This window comes from Meleagris gallopavo, chromosome 7, assembly GCF_000146605.3.
Source record: "Meleagris gallopavo isolate NT-WF06-2002-E0010 breed Aviagen turkey brand Nicholas breeding stock chromosome 7, Turkey_5.1, whole genome shotgun sequence".
Classification (NCBI taxonomy): Eukaryota; Metazoa; Chordata; class Aves; order Galliformes; family Phasianidae; genus Meleagris; species Meleagris gallopavo.
Window position 1 is genome coordinate 34,190,932 of NC_015017.2, and position 20,000 is coordinate 34,210,931.

General features: G+C 38.1%; 2 protein-coding genes across 9 annotated transcripts in view; one reads left to right on the forward strand and one right to left on the reverse strand.

Annotated features, from left to right (window-relative positions):
* The first annotated feature begins 75 nt into the window (after positions 1-75).
* CCNT2 (cyclin T2) overlaps positions 76-20,000 on the forward strand; it is a 24,602-nt gene continuing 4,677 nt past the window's right edge. The window contains exons 1-8 of one of the 8 annotated variants that reach the window (XM_019617336.2): positions 296-3,856; positions 4,789-4,891; positions 7,543-7,671; positions 8,693-8,753; positions 9,770-9,832; positions 16,111-16,156; positions 17,486-17,649; positions 19,901-19,971. In XM_019617336.2, coding sequence (XP_019472881.1) covers positions 8,738-8,753; positions 9,770-9,832; positions 16,111-16,156; positions 17,486-17,649; positions 19,901-19,971 — 360 coding nt within the window. In that variant the 5' untranslated portion in view covers positions 296-3,856; positions 4,789-4,891; positions 7,543-7,671; positions 8,693-8,737. The other 7 variants (XM_010714048.3, XM_010714049.3, XM_010714053.3 and 4 more) reach the window with 7 other exon arrangements.
* Positions 7,673-20,000, reverse strand: part of MAP3K19 (mitogen-activated protein kinase kinase kinase 19) — a 34,024-nt gene continuing 21,696 nt past the window's right edge. The window contains exon 10 of the mRNA XM_019617331.1: positions 7,673-7,756. The gene's annotated coding sequence lies outside the window, so the exon portion shown is untranslated. The remainder of the gene's footprint in view (positions 7,757-20,000) is intronic.

Sequence of the window (20,000 nt, forward strand, 5' to 3'; positions counted from 1 at the left end):
GCGGCGGCCCTCGAGCCGGCGGTTCGTGCCGCTCTCCCCTCACCGCTGTGCTCGTGCTGCGGCGCTCCCCGCTCCGCGCTGCTGCCCGCCCGCTTGGGGGGGCTCCGGGCCGGCTGCCGTGCCCGGATGGCTCGGCTGAAGGCAGCGTGTAGAAACAGTATCTTCGTTTGTTATCGTTGCTGCTTCCTTCATTCGGTGCTCCAGATCTCAGCTGACGATAAACACCGCGATTGTTTACATGCACAGGTTTTATATGCATCACTCCTTCACGAAATTTAATCGGAATGTAAGTATGGTTTTATATGCGGTAATCACATGAACGTAATTTCGGCGGTGCAGCTGACACGTGCTCCATTCCTGGGCTGGGTTGTGGAGCTGGGTGTGTTTGTAGGCATTCTGGCTTTGTGTCAGTGCTTTAGGTCCGGTAGCGATCATTCCTCTTCAGGTCCGAGTTACTTGATCAAGTAGCAATTATGTTTTTGTCTTCTGCCACCAAAATTAACAACAATAGGCACCATCAGCAGACACCTCACGTGTGTGCAGGATGCACTCGGTGGTGTGAATCTGGCTGGTGCTGGTAGGAGTGCTGTTAGTGAATGGAGTGGCAGTGCTGGCGTGCTGCGTCTGGCAGCTGTGATACGGTTATACGTGGGTCTGCAGGGGTTGTGTTTCTGTTCTTGAAAACTGATATAAGTGCGCTTTGCCACTTCTGTCTTAAAGTAGTTTGACGATAAGTTGTGTTAGACAAGAAAAATCTGAGTTCATAAGAAAACGTTGACTGTCCTGTTTGAGCTAATGAAGTAAGCATGCTGAGTTTGAATACTTGTGTGTGCTATGAAGAACAGAATTCTTCAGGAAAAATACTGTTTTTGTGGGGTGTTTTTCTTTAAGCAACTATCGAACTTAAGATACTGTTTTGAAGACTTAAAGATTTGTTTACATCCTGAGTATCAGATGCAGATATCAGAAAAAATAGTATAGTATTCTAGGTTTCTTTCATAACTTCTCTTGTGTTGGTTTTTCTTTTTTTTTAAAGACTTAGTACTGATTTTGCAAGAACAGTAAATGGCGATATTGGGAGGTCTTCAAGAGATGAGGATGGTTTTCCTCAGACCTTGCCTTCTTTTTATAAAAGAAATAAATGCAGAGTGTGACAGATATTAGGCCAGAGAAGACCTTGATCTACCCAGAGGTAGAACGTTGCAAACTTGGCACTGTCTGCAATGTGGGCAGGTAGCGATCACAGTAGGTTACAGTGGTATCCTTTGTCTGATGTTGCATTTCTGTCATTACTGGCTAAGCACATGGGTGTCTTATTTAGTGTTTACTGAGCAAGGCATGTGTATCAGGCTGTAGATGCACTTCAGAAAGGTATGGAATTATTTTTGTGCAAAGCTTTTGGTAAATTCAGACTCCTGCAGCAGGCTTGGCATCAAGACTGTAGTGTTACAGGTCTTGGGGATAATAGCTAAGCCTGTAAGGACAACCTCAGATAAGCTTCCATCAGTCTGAGAAACTTGAACAGGAAGAAACATGTGATACGTTTTGCTCGTGTAATGATAGAGAGGTATCTGTTGAACTGATGTATGTACCAGTCAAAAGGTATTTTCCTAGAACTGCTTTCTAATTTTAGACCAAGAATAGCACACATGCAAATAAGTTCCAACAGGCTTTGTAATTAAATGTCATGGAATCATAGGCTGGTTTGGGTTGGAAGGGACCTTAAGGATCAGTATGTCCTTTAGAAGTGTTTCTCAATTAATCAAGGGAAGGCAGTAAAACACTTGTCCTGTCCTTCTCTGCCTCTGTGTATGGTGCTACCAGTGGAGCAGTAACCTGGAGCTGGTGCTGCATTCAGAGCCTTCTGTGGCTGTTTGTGGACTTGGTAAACTAGGTAGTTGCTTGGAATGGAGAGGTGCCCCAGCAAGGGCTTGTGTTCTCACACACCGCCTGCTGGATTAGTGCTTGCCCTCCCAGCTAGTAGTTGAGGATAGACTTATGTAGCAAGAAGCTTTGGCTGCTGTGTTCTGGTTTTCACCAGATACTAGAACATGCCAGGTCACTTGGAACTGGAAGCACGGTGCTACTTGGATACATAGTGCCCTCCTTATGAAAAGCAAGCTTTAGGATATATTTGTGAGACTTAAAGTTCACAAGTAAGCTGTGAAATGGCTGAATGCCATTGGAGCTCCAGATGTTAGAGAAGAAACTGTATTGTTACGTGTAATCTCAGGTAACAGTATTCAAGTGAAAGTTAAAAGTTAGTACACTGTAAGTTAGCACGGGGAAATACTGGTTCCTGTTGGATAACTTTCTCTAGTTCTTAATTAGGCCAGACAGTAGCTTTCTGTGTGTGTTGATGGATAACTTAGATTTTTTTTTTTTTGCTATTCTTCTAGGGAGAAAGGGGTGGTCTCAACATGAGCTGCTTTTAAAATTCTTATTGCCATACCATCTGGCAAGTTCTCTGTAGAGAAAGCAAACGCCAGGGTCTGTAATAAATACTTAATATCAAATCTCCAGATACTTGGCAAGCTGAAAAAGTTAACAGTGTTTATCTGCTGCAAGAAGAAACAAATCTCCTTGGGAGTTAAGTAATAAAGTACTGTCAGTCTTGAAGCTGAGACCAAGCTAAAATGGTCTATGGAGGGAATCAGTTATGTTTCTTCATGTGCGCATGTAGTGATATTTATCTGTGGAAAGAAGGAAGGCAGAGGATAGGAATGTAGGCAGCCACTGGTTGGAATTTATGATCTGCCAGTGAATGAAATTTAGACTGTTTCTTGCTTTGTTGGTAGGTTAATGTTGTTCACTGAGTAATAAATACTGGAGTGTTTATGTTATGTATGATTGTGGGGTTATGCGGATACACATGTAATATGTCATATGCACTTCATTGTTTTAATAAACAAGTTTTGTAATGGAAGGTAATTGACTGAATAGGTGTTGTGCTAATTCTGTTGTTTTTTCCTAAATATAATAAATTATTGTTTAATAATTCTGCATGCTTTCAGGATTTTGAGAATTGTCTGTGAGTAGGGAGCAGAATTAACAAGTGTTTTCATTCATTAGCCCCACAGGGGTGGGACATAGCAATGTGGCCAGTCTGTTTTGAATATATTGCATTTACTGCCCCAAAGTCCATGTTTCTAGAGAATTGCTGTGGGTTAGCAAGTCACTTTTCAAGTACTATTGTTTATCTTCAAAGAATATACTTTCAGTTACAATGATTCCAGCATCAAGTAAGGAATGCACAGCAGGGTGAAACCTTGCACAGTTGATGTGCTCCAGCCGCATGGTAGAAACTTGGTTGAAGCTGGTAAACAGAAATGGGTGTGCTACTAGCTACTAATCTAGCCATGCAAATTGCATTTCAGTATGAATCTTCTCAGCAGCAGTACAAATTATTCTGTTGGCAATGACTGGGGTGTATCAACTTTGGTTTGCTGAGCATAAATGTAGTCAGTGCTAAGATCAGGCAGTGGGAGAGTTTGCTGGCTTGTATAGAAAGTACGAGCTGGTTACAGTGATACCTTAAAACATCTTAAATAGCATTTACAGAAGATTTTTAATTTTCCTGTAGTACTTTATCTGATGCTATATAGCAAATGCCACTTATAGAAGCATATTATTCGGTACACTGTGATTTCAAGAACAGAAGGGGGAAGAATCTGTGGTATGCTGGAGATGAGAGGTAAGGCATCCAATGATAGTTGTATTTTTAAATCTAATCCTTAAATGCCATGTGGAATACCAAACAACTAGTTGATGATGTCAAGTTTTTTTGTACCACGCAGTGGGACATAGTAAAGTGCCCAAAGAGAGACTACTGAAGGAATTTTTCCTGAAGTGCAAGGTAGGTGGTTGAGTGTGCAGGGTTGGGGGTTCTTTATTTCCCATTCCTCTGTTCCATTCCTGTTTTTTGTCCCCTATCCAAACTGCAATATTAAATAATTGATTTCGCAGCTGTGCAAGTTCTCAGAACTTTCATAATACAAGCCAAACTTTAGAGAGGCTGTTTTTGAGCACTTGAGTTGTTTTTACTCTTACATTTTAATATATTAGTTCTTTTTATGGAATACAAGCTGCTGGTAGTAATGATTTAAAAAAAAAAAAAGTGAAAACTCTCAGCATTTAGAGTGGTACTTGCAGCTCTGTCATAGACTCATAAACTGGAACCATTCATTGTCTTAACTACAATACATAAAGTTTAAACACATGGTAATATTGATGTGGAAAGGAAAAGGGAGTTCTTAAAAAAAACTGTGTGCCCACTGGAGATGTATTCTGAGATGATTCCAAATGTCTTCCTTGTAGCAGTACTGTCTTTTCAAGATGTCTTGTACTATTTATTGTGAAAAAGGACTTGTACCACTTCTACCAATAAAACTTGCTTGTGTAATGCCCCTTGGCTGTCATAATAATGAGGCTTGTATGTTTTGTGTTTTTATTTCCTTGGCACTTGGGTTCTGATTCTCTGAGCTAGCAGGAATGTGGGATGTAACTTCACAAATGAAGATGTTGCTCAAATCTTACATATTTTGATTACGTGATAATTTACTGAAGTTATTTGGCTTCATATCAAATGGGGATGCTTGTGTATAAGAATCTTACAGCTTTGTCAAATCTGTCTTTAATACCTTTTCTGCCACTTCTAAGAGTTAAAAGTGAATGAAAGCTGAATGAGTAATTTTGAAGTTAGGTACTTAGAAGGCTATGTGTTCTTCACTGAAGACTGTGCATGCCAAGTCCAAAACTTTATAAGGGTTTTGTTTTCCTCAAATCAAGGGATTCAAAAGTACTGACCTACTCCAAACTGGGAAAGTGAACCCTAGTACTAGCCAAGACAAAGACCTGAAACTCTTTGGCCAGAAGCCAACACTTCCTTTAAGTAAGTAGATAACTGTGGCGTGTGTAGATTTCTGATGAACCAGAGCTAAATACCCGTTAATCAGGTTGACTTTTATCAGCCTGCAGAACCATTTTGTGTAAGGTTCTGGTAAGGAGGCTTCCTGACTAGAAGTGACACCTCTTGGTAAATTACAAAGTATCCTGAAGTCACCCTGATGAGTGCTGGGCTTCTTTGGAATGAAGTCAGACGTAAAATAATAGTCAGACATAAAATAATATTGACTGAGAATTTGTTGATAACTTAGTTGTGTAGGTCTTGGTGGTTTGGTTCAAGAATGTCTCTGAAATGTTAATATTTCCATAATAATTCCTAGTAGTTGCATTTTTCAAAAAAGTAAATTTGGAAATTTCCGATTGTGTAGAAATAGACTTTTTATTAGGATATATTTAAATTAAACTTCTATGCAAAGCTAGAAAAATGAAGACCTGAACCCCAGAACAAGGGACAATGTTATCCTTGGAGAGGATGGCAAGGCAGGAGCAAGGGAACAACAGTGCAATTGCTTTTGCTGGCTGTGTAGGCAAAATCAGCTTCTGCTGTTCTTCACCCCAGCTGTAAGGCACTGCTGCAAATGTCTGGTTTAAAAACAAAAAAATACCATCATGAAAAGCTGGGAATTTTCTTTTGAAGCTTCTTCCCACTGTCCAGCCTGTTTCTGATTCCATATACACATACTTGGTTTTTTTCTTTCTCAGTGACTCTACTGTGCTGAGTTCTTTCCATGGCAGTTTCAGGTTTCAGTCCATCAAAGTCTACTTCATTGTCTGTCTTTTCACTGAGTTAAAAAATGGAGCCTGTTAGTCTGCCTGGTGTCCTCATGAATACCTTGTCATGTTTGTTCAGTGTGCTGTCAAGCTTGTTTCTTTACAACTCTATTATTAACTATTTCCAATTTCCTTCTCAGCAGTTTGGGTTTCTGTGGATAGCTGGGCCTCTGCTAATTTGGGTCAGGATTGTTTCTGAGACCATAATCCTTGTTATTAGGCTGGCCCTGTTGTAGGAGCTGCATGTTGTATTTAAAGGTTTGTCCCCTGGCTTAACTAAGGCATATGTTATTTAGTATGTCCTAGGAAAGGGAATTTCTTCCAGAATTTCATGTCTTTATTTCAAACAATGTGGATATAAATTACTCAGAAACAGTCAGGATCTTAAATCAGAGTGTTAATGTGCCTTTGCTCAGTACTGCTTGGCATCAGACTTTTTTTCATTCATTTGTAAAGGTTAGGTTACAAGTTTCTTGAAAATGGAGTTTTGTCTCAGTTGTGAAAGAATTTGCTCTGTGACTTTTTGTTTTGCTTGTTTGTGGATTTTAGTAGATTTTTTTTTAAGAGTATTAGGTTTTTTGGTTGACACACTTCTGTGCCTCAAAGGGTACCTCGTCTTCTGTTCTTAGGGTGTCAATTTTTCCTTAGTCTGCCAACTTACAAATTTTACTTAAGATCCGAGTGGACATTTCAGAGGGATTTGAGGAACTTTCAAATATATCAGGGGAGTACTTTTTGCCTCCTTAAATGTTACAGGTAATTACTACATGTTCCATTCTGATTAGCTCATTGCAGTCCTTCATATATTGGGAGGTTTTTTGAACAAATGTTTCATTTTGGCATAACAAAGGGCTACTTACAAAGAAAAAATGTAGGGGGAAGTATGACTACAGTTCAACTCATTCAGTTCTAGTTTTATGGAGTGATTAAATAGAAATCCAATACTTGCTCTATGAGCACTGTGCATTAATTAAACGCTCATCAAGCAGCTATTTTTGAATTACTGAATAAATGCTTAATTTTAACTAATCTAATCTGCTGATATCTACACAAAGATTTCTGCCATCATTTTAATTGGAATTTAATGTGGGCAACCTTTGCATATGATGAGGACCCTCATTCTTTTTAAGTCATTTGTGGTTAGCCATATTTGTGTACAAATCAGTTATTATAGCTGGCAGCTAGGCATGAAAACTCCATTTCATTGTAAGTGATATGGAACTGTGAACTGGTGGTTTGCTGCCAACTTACAATACCTAGAGTTCTATAAAATTTTATCTTCATTTGTAACTTGTCTTTGCTAACACTTGATATAACTGGTGTTTTGTGAGTCTTTGTGCTTTGCCCTCCAGATACAGCTGAGTATGTAGTAAAATTTCTGGGAGTAAAATTCTTTGTTTAATCAGTGGCTGCGCTGTGATGTTATGCTTACTATACTTGTATTTGTATAACCTATAGTTCATGAGCTTTTTTTGACTATTATTGAAAAAGTGCTGTGATAGCTCATTACTGTGCTGGAACTTAGATGAACTTTCTCATCAAGTGTATTTAGTTTGAAAAGTGTGTTCTGGTATGACTAAATCTACTGGACTAAATCTATTTTATGTTGAGCTAGAATTAGGTTGACCTGGAAAACTTAGTTAATATAATGCAACTTAGCTTTTATGCTACTCCTTTCACATGCTGCTGGGAAGATTGCATCACTTACAGATTAAAGCATGATGAGTTACTTTTACCATCTTGTGACTTTGGAACTGCTTAAAAACAAATAATTCAACTTCTAAACCTTTTCTAATTATTAGCTTACATTCTCCATTGAACATTTAAGTCCTATTTGTAAAAAGTATACATGTTTTTCTTCTTCAGATTATATCTCCTACGGCATTGTTCTTGGCTGCAAAAGTGGAAGAACAGCCACGGAAGCTCGAACATGTTATTAAAGTAGTAAATGCGTGTCTTCATCCTCATGAGCCACAACTGGATACAAAGTGTGATGTAGGTCAAAGTCATGGTTTTAAAGATAATCAGATGATGCTTTGTCTCATGAGCTGCTGCGTTGTCTTGACTGGATTATTGCTATCTACAAATGAGAAAAAACTCGTTTGAACTATTAATACAGATCTCTTGTATTACTTAATAAAGCTAATTCAGCACTGGCATATTTGAGTTATGACAGTTGGAGAGATTGCTCCTCCTTGAACTTGCATTATTGCTAAGACTGGTATAGTAGGAGTCTACAGAAGACATTAAATAGGTTTCACGCGTGGTTCTATAAGTCTCATGCTTCATGTAGAGTTCAAGGTGCTGACAAAGAAATACTTAATCTGAGGCTTACTGTGTACCGTTTTCTACACTGTTTTAAGGGATGTCATACAGTTGTCATCTCTGCTGTACATTTGGTCTTCCTTGCATTTGCCAGACTTTGTGCAGCTCTCGCTTAATTTTATTTCTTTTCATGATGCTCCTTAGAACCACGTGTATGAGGAAGTAAGGTGGAAATGCATCAGTTACTCTGCATAATGATCAGGCTGAGGTAGTTACACCCTGCTGGATCTGAACTGACAATCAAAACTATTTGCCGTGCTCCCAGTTCTTGAAGTGACGCACGGAACTGTATTAGATATATATTTGAGCCCAGATGAAGGCTGGTTGGGTATGTCCAGCTGTATTTTAATGTACTTGTCATAGCCTCCTTAGAGATACTTGAGTTAGTTTGCATTGGCAAGCCTCCACAATGTGTCTAACGTTCCCCACTCTCCAAAAAAAAATTCTGCTAGAAGTATCAAATCCAGGGTAAAGAAACTTTACTGTGAGGGGGTGGTTAAGCTGGTATAACTAAATTTGCAAGAACATACTAATAGATACAGCAAAGCATTCTGAATTGTCAGTGCTCTGTGGCACGGGTAGTGGTCTTTAATTTATATTGATCATACCTATTAGTTAAAAAGGAAGTGTATAATTGAAATATCGAGACAATAAATACCTGTGTCTTGACGTGTTTGCTTGTTTGTTTCAGGCATATCTTCAGCAAGCTCAAGAGCTGGTTATACTTGAAACAATAATGCTTCAAACTTTAGGTATGTCTTCCTAAATACCTTTTGTGCAGCCAGCTTCTCATGAACCAGTAATGGGACCCAGGTAGCAGAGTTTTTTTTGATGCACTGCTAGTATACTAAAATTTCACTAGTTTTTGTATGTAACTTGTGAGTCTAGTTGCATATTGTGCTCATGAGAGAAATGTTATACCAGTACTTCTCAAATGTTTTGGACAGTTTGGAGTAAAGAAGTATACCCGTCAGAATAATAGTATTGGTGTTGATGTTTCTTTACATGAGGTAGCATGTACTAAGTTGGCTGTGTGTGTTCTGAAGCAAATGGTAAAGCTTCATGCCAAATGTTCTTCCCCATTTTGTCTTTAATAGAAAAATGTGATTGAGTAGGGTTACTGCCTCTGAACATCAAAACGTCTATTGTTACTGTTTAATGGATTCAGGTAATTCCAGAATCATGATAAGAAATTGTTTTGTCTTTAAAGTGATGTCAATAAAGACAAAGCTAGCAGGCTTGAGAATACTGACTTAAATACCACCGAGTGTGTTTAAAAAATAAATAAATAAATAAATATATATGTAGTAGTGACCCATTTTTTAAAATAGCTTTATAAACAAAGATAGCTTTCTGGAGTGACTGGCCTAAAGTTGTCTTAGTTGGTGATCTCATGGATGCAACACATCTGTTAGTCCAGAAATGATTGAATAAAGTGCATGCATGTGCACACACTTCAGTGGCCGTGATACAGCTTGTACTGACTTACAGATGTTCTGGAAACTGTTCTTATGTCGTTCTTTAAAAATATAGTAGCTTCACAGATGCTATACAGAACTTGAGAGTAATGCAGGAATGTTGATCTTTGAAGGGCTCTACTGTTTACCATCAAAAATATGAAAGCATGCAGAATAGAAGGTACTTAGAGTGTTCTGTGATCTGTGTTGGGAAGGTTTAGCAAGTATTAGGTCTTTAGGAAAAGGAAGAGTTTTCTGTGTATTTTACAGATGAAAATGTGTTGTTCTAAAATATGTTCTTAACTCTTAAGGTTTTGAGATTACCATTGAACATCCGCACACAGATGTTGTGAAATGCACGCAATTAGTGAGAGGTCAGTGGCTTATATCCCCTTGTGTAAGCTTTTTTTTTGCCTTTATAGTGTAATTTGAAGATGTTATTTGTGTAATACGATCTTCTACTATGTTGTCCAAAGTTTGTTTAAAGCTAGTTCCTAAAAGCCTGCTCTTAACATTTAGAGTTTGAAGAGTCCACTTCTCTGTCCTTTATGAATTTTTTGCTTACTTATTAAATTTGATTGAGTGATCTGTTCCATGTCTTTTCAAATTATAAAGCAGTTGTTAGTTGAAGTCTAAATTCTGGGTTGATTTTCACTCTGAAGTAGTTTTACAGTTTGTGTTAAATAATGGCTAACGCTAGCTTTCAACCTTAGCAAACCTCACAAGCTGTGGGATATACAAAGTACATACCAAGTCTGCTATCACATGCAAATACTTAATGATGTGACTAATTGTTTTTCTAAAGTAGTGTACTAATTTGGATTAGGTGGTAACAAACTCCTAACCTTTTCTTTTATGCATCCTCTAACTTGCATGCAGCTCATGAATGAGACTCTAGCTAGAAATCTTTTCAATATTTTTGTTGAGCTTTGACACGTGTTTAATTCCTAAGTCTGTTTCCTTCAGATTTAAAAAAAATACTCTTATCATAAGATAAGGGATGATGGGTATTGGGGAATCAATTGAAAAGGCTCATAAAATAGGCTTTTTGCTTTAAAATATGTCCCTTAATTTAAGAAATGCTTGGAAATGATTAGACTGTAGTTGCTGACCTTTAGTCATTAACTGTTGTCTCAGTGAAGAATAGCTAAGTTTAAGTTCTTCAAAGGTCTTCCTCCCCCTGTGAAATATCAGAAGGGTAGGTACAACATAACCATGTTGACTTAGGTCTGTTTTGTAGTAATTCTAGAAGTATGGTTGTTGTTTGAAGGGGGAAAAAAAGCTTCTTTCTCACTTTGAAGTAGCTTACTAGAATTTGAGGAGAGCTGGTGTTGTATGTAGCTTATTTGCATATGAAGTAGCTTTATTGCAATCTTTGCCATGAGAGCATTCTTTGCTTTCTGTCCAGATTTGATTGTGACTCAGTGTATAAGTGCAGCAAGTGTCTTAATAGATTGCATCAGCAGCTCTGTAAGGTTTTGCCTTGAGTTTTCTTAGCTGTTGGTCAACAAATGTAAGCACGCTCCATTGATATGTGTGAGCCTCTGCACTTCATCTCAGTGTCTGGAGGGAGCAGGAAGGAGGTGATAAGCAGTAGTGTGAATAGTTCAGGACTTCCACATTCGTGCGTGTGTCTGGTGGAAGCTTGCAGTCATACTGTTATGTAAACTTCATTTCCTTTAGTCAGGAGTAGATACTGCTCTACAGTTCAGCTGTTTTCTGTGTGTGCTGTCTGCTACTTTTGTGTACTAACATAGTTTGTGCACTGAAGGTACATGTTATGATTAAAACTTAAAAATTTAAAGCTAGTATTTAATATCAGTGCAGTTTAACAAAGTATTTGAAATTCAAAATTATATGAAATTTTGAAATCTGAAGACTTCACTGAGGGCTAGAAGTCTGCATGCCTCAAGAACTGGTGCAAGGTGAATTTAATACAATTGTTGCTTGAAAAGCTACTGAGCTGGGTAGGTGTGCTGCTTAGTGTGTGTACATACATAAATAGAGTTCTTGTTAGCATATCCCCCCCTAGGGGTAGTATGGGTGGTGAACACGAGACTTGAATACCTAATTTTTAAAACATGGCAAAAATCCGTAAATTTAAAACATGAAATATGAAGAATGTAGTGATGCTTGAAAGTTAATTGAGAATAATTACTGTGGAATCTTTGCTGTTTGTATTGAGTGGATAAAGATGGATTTCTGGCAGAGATACTGTGATATGATTTGAGTTTTCTCTCTTAACATCTACTTCTTGGATAGTGTTGCTTTAATGGAGATAGGTTCTAGACTTTGGATATCTATTCCTGAAGCTTTCAATGTATACTGAAAACCATTGCCTGTGGTAAGCCCTCAGTGCTGAAGAGATTGATTGAGAAGTTAAAGCAATGTAGGTTTACTTCATGTGGTTCTGGTAATTATTCCAGAAGGGAAAGTAAGCTCATCTTACATTAAAGGAGATTAATTCATCCAGGATTATTACGATCAAAAGCTTCAACAGTATCTTTGAGGGGAGAGGAAAGAGAAGATAATTTGGCTGATTGTTTAACTATCAGAGGGTGCAGAATTAGCTGAGGACTTAACAAGTTCTTAGTGATTTAACAAGGCTTTTTGGCTCAACACGTGTACTGAATTTATCATATCAGGAGAAAATGCTCTGCTCCCTCAGAAAAGCTGGCTAAAACTTACATTTAATCACAATCACCAAGGTTGGAAAAGACCTTCAAGATCATCCAGTCCAACTATCCACCTATCACCAATACTACTCACAAAACCATGTCTCTCAATACAAAATCCAACCAATCTTTGAACAATCCAACAGTTCCTTGAATGAATGAATGAATGAAGCTCCTTAATGAAGGAGCTAAGAAGATGCCTGATTCCCTCTATCACTTCTTTTTATCTTCCATCCAGAGTGGTATGCTTCATGCTCTCACTGTTACCTGTGTAAATCTGCAAGATATTTCCTTTAAAAAACGAGGTTCAAAAGTTCCAGCAAAGTCCTTTGTCAGAAGACCCCCCCAGATGGGGAAAAAAAAAAACTATTGGAAGCTGATCTATTAAGTGGGAACTGGTGCTAATAAACTTTATCTGCTTGAACTTACCACTAAAGGAAAAGTTTAATTCATCTCGAGATTGAAACCCTTCTGAAAGTCATAGTAGACAAAATAGATTATTGTTGGTAAGGGGTGACTGGGAGAGTGTGTGTGTGTGTGTGTGTGTGTGTGTGTGTGTGTGTGTGTGTTTGTATATATTGACTCAGGATGTTTAGGTGTAAGATATTATTCATTCTTGTTTTCAGAGTTTCGTGGGTTCATAAAATTGTTCCATCTTTATAGTTTAGTCAGTATAGTAATCAAGGATGAGTGTGGGCTCAGTCTGTTTTCTGCACCATTCTTCCTCAGTATCAAGAGACCGAGAAGAGGAGACAGGACCATCATTCCTTAGGATCTCAAAGGTCTAAGGAATCTGGGGCAGTGGATCCATAAAGGCAAGCTTCAGTGCCCACTCCAAGGATGCTCCAATGATGAAGAGAGAAAGGGAAGAAAAATAAAAGCAAATATTTTGTTCCTGGTGCCAAACTACCTTCACTGGCTTGAATTCTAGTTGAGCAGTGAAACTGCCCTAGAGCCAAGACATCACAATGTCCTCTTAAGCTCTGGTGCACACACAGTCTCTTCTTAGCTGCATCTGGTGAAGCTTGAAAGGAAAAAATCTATCTCCTTATCTTCATCTTGGGAAGTCTTCCATCGCTCCTTTCTTGTGTGTTGGTACACAACCTTCTTTTGGAACTGAAAATGGAATCACAAGAATTTCTAAGATTGTTCTCACTATTCTGCAGGTTATAAGGTATCTTGAACACTCATGATCCTTACCAGTCATCTGTGGAAATTGCACTGTCAAGTTCTTCAAACATACTATAGTGGGGTTAAGTCAGGCTTATGAAGTCTGCAGAAGAGATCAATTTGAGGACAACTTAGATCTTAGTGCAGTGGTGTGGAAAAAGTCTTAGATGCCAGCTGTACTCAAGCCATGCTACAGGCAACTTTTACATTCTGAACTTTCACCTAAGTCTTTTACAGGCCTGTTCACAAGGTTTAGCAGCTTCCAAAAAATTCAAAGCTGCCAGGACTGATCAGACCTGAAGATCTATGCTATGGCCTTCTCCAGTCCTTTTTAGATAAAACAAGTGTCTGCCAACAGCTCCATTCAGAGGCCTGTGGCTTTTCTTTTTCCTTCACAACTATTTCAGCAGCCTTCGAGTCTTCTGATATTGATTGACTTATCCCTGGTCTTTTTTTTTTTTCTGGGGATGCTTGCATGCTTTCTCAGGGTTCCAGGCAGAGCCAGCCACTGTGCTCCAAAGGGTAACTTGGCAATTGCATTTTCATGATTATGTCAAGATCAGAGGTAACTTAGTGTTGAAGATAAGAATGAGAATATCTTGGAGTTGCATCAGTTTATCTGTGTGACCATGTCCAATAAAAAGCATTTTTGCTTCACATTGGGAATTGCTTGGAATCAGTAGCCTTTTGGGAGTTGTATCAGACAGCCGGCCCTGTTTCAAAATCTTGATTAAGTAATCCCCTGCCTTACAGTTGCTTCTGTAGCAGTGAGACAGGGTAGGTTTTTTAAATCACTCCTGAATGAAAAAATATGAAACTGATTATTAACATCTGATATCAGTCATCTGTCCTACATCTTACAAGTTGTAACAGGCAAGCTGTTCTGGCTTGTTTTAATCTCTGTACTTAATAATATGATTTCGGAAATGAACTTTCCTGTACTTTGCTATAAAGGAAATATAGGAACCAGGATTTATTAGCTTTAATTTTAGTGGGCAGACTCTACTGAAGAAGAACTGCTCTAAATGTAAGAGTTTGGGACAGTTGTTTTCAATTGTGCCTTGTCTTTACAGAAACTTTTAATTATTGAGCTGAACTTTCTTCTGATTTTGGCAGTGTTGGTTATTTAGCTGTAAATCCATTGAAACAAGTATGATACTGCTTGTAGTGTAGGTAAGGTATTTATCACATAATTTTTTTTATTGAGGCTAAAAATGTTTGTTTCAAGATGTGATTTTTTTCTTCCAGGTATGTGTTTTGATTTACTCAACTTTCAAGCTGATGTTAAATAGAAGTTTTCTGGCATCTGCTTTTCTTCTTTTTTTGAAAGTGCCATTTCACTGAGAGTAGAGATGCTTCTTGGTCCAGTCCCTTAATTACAACATGCTGTAGCTGTACAGAATGTATAAATTATTGAAAGTCCTTCAAACATTACTTTGAAAAATGAAGAGCAAGACATCAGTTTCAGTCTTGTTGAACCATTCTGTGTTTTCATTTGTTTTTATGATCCCATTTTAGTTTTTCTTTTCGGTAATACTGTCTTGTACTTTTTTTTATGAGAGGGAGTGGAAAAGGTTGAACTCCATGGTTATCTGGCATACAACTACCATTATAGTTTGCAAACTAATTATAGTATAACCCTGTCACGTAGCTCGCCTTTTGATTATTATGGATTAGCAGAATTTGTATGCAGGAATGGATCCTGTTACCTTGTTCCTTCCATGTTATTTTCAGATTATGGCACCGTCTATCTGCATAGCATGAAGACAAACCTGATTTATACTCTTTGGCAATCATTAAAAATAGCTAAATCATGATTTTAATACACTTTTTTTTTTTTAAATTAAATGTTAAAGGCCACTGCAGTATTTCTCAAATTTAATCGAAAGATCATTTAAAATAAAGTTTTGTGACAGTATACCCTTTGACATAAAATTCAACAATACACTTTCTGCAGGTAGCACTGATTTCAAGTGATAGCGTCAAAAATAAGAATTCAATGAAGGCTGCATTCAATCTTCAGTTAATACCATTGTGCCCAGCTATCCCATTATGTACATGTTACAGTAAGTTCTTTTACTTGAGTGAGGATCACTGGGGTTTCACTGGTAGGGGTCAATGCTAGATGGTTGTAACAGTGTAAGTCATTGGCTTTTTGTTTGTGGTATGTTGCAGTCTCTTGCATATTTTTTTCTGACAAATTGCAGTTGTTTACTACTTACTACTTATCAGAAGCTTTGACACAGGTTTAACAAGTGTGGAACAAAATGATATGAGTACTGTGCTCTTAATTAGAGGGAGCAGAAAACTTGTTTTTCTAACCATCTAGCTTGGGAGCTGTGTTGTGAGGTTCTGGGGGAGAAATGTGGTTACAGTTTTATGGGGGGAGGTGGGTTCTCCAGCCATACTGTCATGTTCCTCTCAAAGAGCAGAACTTGCATTGTAGTGATTGGTTTTTATAGACTGCCTTGCTGCAGTCCACTGTTTGGGTGGGGGGAGGGAGTCAAGTATTTCTAGAAGAGTGCTTTCATGTATGAGGCTTTAGTGGGGTAGATAAGGAAAGGGAAACGGTTCTGTGGGCTGAGTGAAGGGAGAGTCAGTGGACCAAAGATCTGGTCCATCTCCAGTTACTGAACGTAATGGACACTTCTGTACCTTGGAAAGAGTTTAAAGGCTAGCTAGTTAAATTCAAATTAGTTCTGTGAAAATAGTAAATGGTGCTTTTGGAAGGTAAAACTTTTAATTTTGAAATGAACCTGATAAGTTAGCATAGATCCTTAATCGCTTTGTTTTTCTTTTTCTTACAGCAAGCAAGGATTTGGCACAGACATCCTATTTCATGGCTACCAACAGGTTGTTATCCTGAACCTCTTTGTTGCACTGTTGTAGCACACTATAGCTTCCTTTACTGCAGGGCCCCCTACACGTGTCTTACCCTTGTTGCAACAGGAGACTGGGCCATCTACAGTGGTGGTACCTTTCTGTTTGCAGTGCGGTGTATTGTACAAGGGCTTGATGGCACAGAGGGGTTAAATGCACAATGAGAAGTGTAGTGGTGCTTTCTGATGACATTTTCTCGATTTGTGAGTGCATAAGTCTAAAATTGGTAGCCTGAATAGCAGCTAAAGATTACAAAGAGCTAAACTTAACCTAGAAATTCGAGGATCTTGGTAAGTACAAAACTATTTTTAGTTTACACTTCTAGTTAATGGCAGTTTTAACTTTAAATATATTGATCCAGTCTTAACTTATAAAGTTATAGTGGGCCTAAAATCTTTTCATCTGGTTGTTGTTTTTTTTTTTTCATTTCAAATAGACTAGAAGTAATCCAGTGTTCTTCCTTTTAGAAACAGCTCTTTAATCTTAGATACGTGTTTTAAAACTTAAGTACTTCATAAATTTGAAGTTAATTGATTCCAGATGGAGATTGTGTATGGATAGGCTGTTGTAGAAAGACAGAATTTGAGAGTAGGCTTTAGTGTTGATTTCGTGATGACTGCAGTTTATTTCTTGCAAGACAGCATTGGACTTTATTAGAATTACACTAGATCTATCTAGTATTTAAGTAACATCTACCAGTTGGTTAGAGTTATTCCAGACAAACATTTCTTGGTGGTTCTTTAGTGGGCAGATTTCTGTATTTGAAGCAGCTGTTAAGCTGCAATGAAGCAGTGAAGCTGAACCAAAGCCTCTGTGCTGCTGCCAGCTAGAAGCTACAGTTGAGTTCACAAGTACCGCAAACTCAGGCATGGTGAAAGCTAAGCTCGAAAGTAATTCACTTGGCCTCTGTGAAACTTTGGGTATCTTCATCTAATCATCTAAATCAAAGATTGTATAGTGAACTGTATTTTCTTTTACTGTAGTTACAATTTTAATTGTCCATATTACACTTATTTCTTTTCTAGTACTTATGTAAAGAAGAATAATTGGTGAATTTATTTACTATTAACCAGTCTTTTTATAGAAACAGCAAATTAAACGTTGTCAGATAAATGCCTTGCCCTTTGTTTTACTAAGGCAGTAAAGCATCTTAAGAATAAAAAGTGTTCCATTAACTGCTGTTTAAGTGCTGTTGTTTGACAAATGATATTAAGCTGTGTGTTAACGGCTGATTTGTTTGGTTTTCCTGTTTTACATGTTTGATTTCCTTTGGTTCCTCATTACAAAATTTGTGTGCAACAGTCTTCACCTTACTACATTCTGTCTTCAATACAAGCCTACAGTGATAGCTTGTGTGTGCATTCACTTGGCCTGCAAGTGGTCCAACTGGGAGATTCCAGTATCAACTGATGGAAAACACTGGTGGGAATATGTAGATCCTTCAGTTACTCTGGAATTACTAGATGGTAAGTAATGCTGCCTTTTTACATCTTGCAAATGTTTATTAATGCAGCTGTGAAAATAGTAGCATAGTATTGTAAGAGCATAGCTTTAATCCCAAAACAAGTTTCACTGATTTCACATACTGACTCCTCAGATAGGAGAGAGGTATAGAAGAGGGAAGAACTTAGGAAGGCAGTTTTGAAACACATCTTATTTAAACTTGTGAGCTGGAATTTCCATGTACCTTTCATAGGTGCAGGTTAGAGTTTTGCTTTTAAATGCTTTCCAGAACAAGGAAACCAGGCAAACATCTATGCAAATCTGTGTAGTTCTGATAATCTTATGTATATCAGTGTTCAGATTTCTGGTTTCCCTGACACTGAGACAACTGTTCTCAAGTCATAACATAACATTGCCAAATAACAAAGGTAATTCTATATTAACAATTTGGTATCACCTGTGATATCTCAAACTTGCAGAAATGGTGTTCTCTTGTTTGAACGTGCTATCCTGTTAGTTTGTGGATTAGAAAGTTCCAGAGACAGGAACTGCATTCACTACAGCGGAGTCTGAATTTAAAGCCTGTTATAGAGGTGGTAGTTTCTAGGGTTCTCAAATATTTTGATCTTTGCTGGTAGATCTAGATGGAAGAACTCATTTCAGAGGAGTGGTAGAAGTCTGCAGGCGCTATATGGCCCACCATAGCTCCCCATGCCTTGCTTTTCATGTCTGCTGAGTTTTCATTTCTTACTGACAAAATTGTTTGAAAGTGAAAATCTAAGCAGATGCTATGTGAAGCACAAAGCCAGAATGAACTCGAAGCTGAGAGTTCAAAAGCTTCTGTCTTAGCGCTCCTCAGGTTGTACCTATAGCTTGAAATACTATCCTGCCTTCTCATCTGGCTGTTGGCTATGTGTGTGTGGTGAGCAGGCATCACTGTGGTTTTTAACATCTTGGAAGATGTTCTGTAAGCCCCGAATGGACACCACTAAATTCTTGAGCATTTATGGAGCTGATATGTGTAATAGGGACTCAACAGCGGATTAAATTGGTGAGGCACTTCTGCAATTGGAGTAAATCTGGTTTGTAACTTAGAATCATAGTATCGTAGAATCCTTAAAAGTTGGAGGAGACCTCTGAGGGCCATCTAGTCCAACTCCCCCGCAGTGAGCAGGGATACTACAGCTAGATCATGTTGCCTAGGTCCTGATCCAGCCTTCCATTCGAAGTCTTGAGGGACAGAGCATCAACCACAACACTAGGTAAACCTGTTCCAGTGCCTCATTACCCTTACTGTAAAAGATTTTTCCTTACATCTAACCTAAACCTACCCTATCTGAACTTGAAGCTATTTCCCCTTGTTTTGTCACCACAGACCCTGCTAAAGAGACCGTCCCCTTCTTTCCTGTAGCTCCCCTTTAGATTCTGAAGGGCAGCTATCAGATCACCTCACAGCCTTCTCTTCTCCAGGCTGAAGAGCCCCAGCTCTCTCAGCCTGTCCTCATAAGACAGGTGTTCCATTCCCTGGATCATTTTTGTGGCCCTAACTTGCATCTGGAGAAGCCAGTTCTTCCAGACCTGCAGTAGGTCTACTCTGTCACTAATTTTTTTTTAGCTTATGAGTAAAATTAAATTTCAATTAAAGGTAATTTTTTTGTGCAAGCTGACAGCTATGGAGACCTAGGCTTTCTTGTGGCCACACAATTTGCAAAGGGTTTTTTCTTCTAAATACAGTCAGCTACTTTGCTTTGAACACAAATCAAAACTATTGTTTAAAATAGTGCTTCAGAGAGTCGGGTGGCTGATATTTAGCTCAGAGCTGCTACTGGTTGTTCCTTAAGTTCATAATATATTCAGAATAACTGAAACCATGACTTAAATTTCCTTTAAAGTCTAAACTTCTTAACTTCACACAATAAATGCTTAAGCTGAGTAACAAGTGTGTTATTTCATGAGCTTTTGTTTGTACAGTTTCCTCTAGAAATTTTTTTCATCTAATAAATGCAGACTCTGCAAGTGTCTGAATAACATTGGAAATGTGAACCTGCTTTTCAGAATGTGTGTGGTGGTTAAAGGTCTGTCTTAATGAAATACTGTAGCTTTATTTGTTCAGCACTTCTCAAACAAGATTTTGATTAAATAATGATTCAAATCATGTGTAGCCTGCAGTAACAGCTTCTGAAGCAGTATTCTGTTAGTCTAGAAAAACTGTGGGAGTTAAACCTGCTTATTACAGAATCAGATGTAAAACATCTTTTTTGTTTCTCTACTCAGAACTAACTCATGAGTTTCTTCAAATACTGGAGAAAACACCTAGCAGGCTGAAGAGAATTAGAAATTGGAGGGTAAGAAATTTTCCTATATCAGTGCAGCA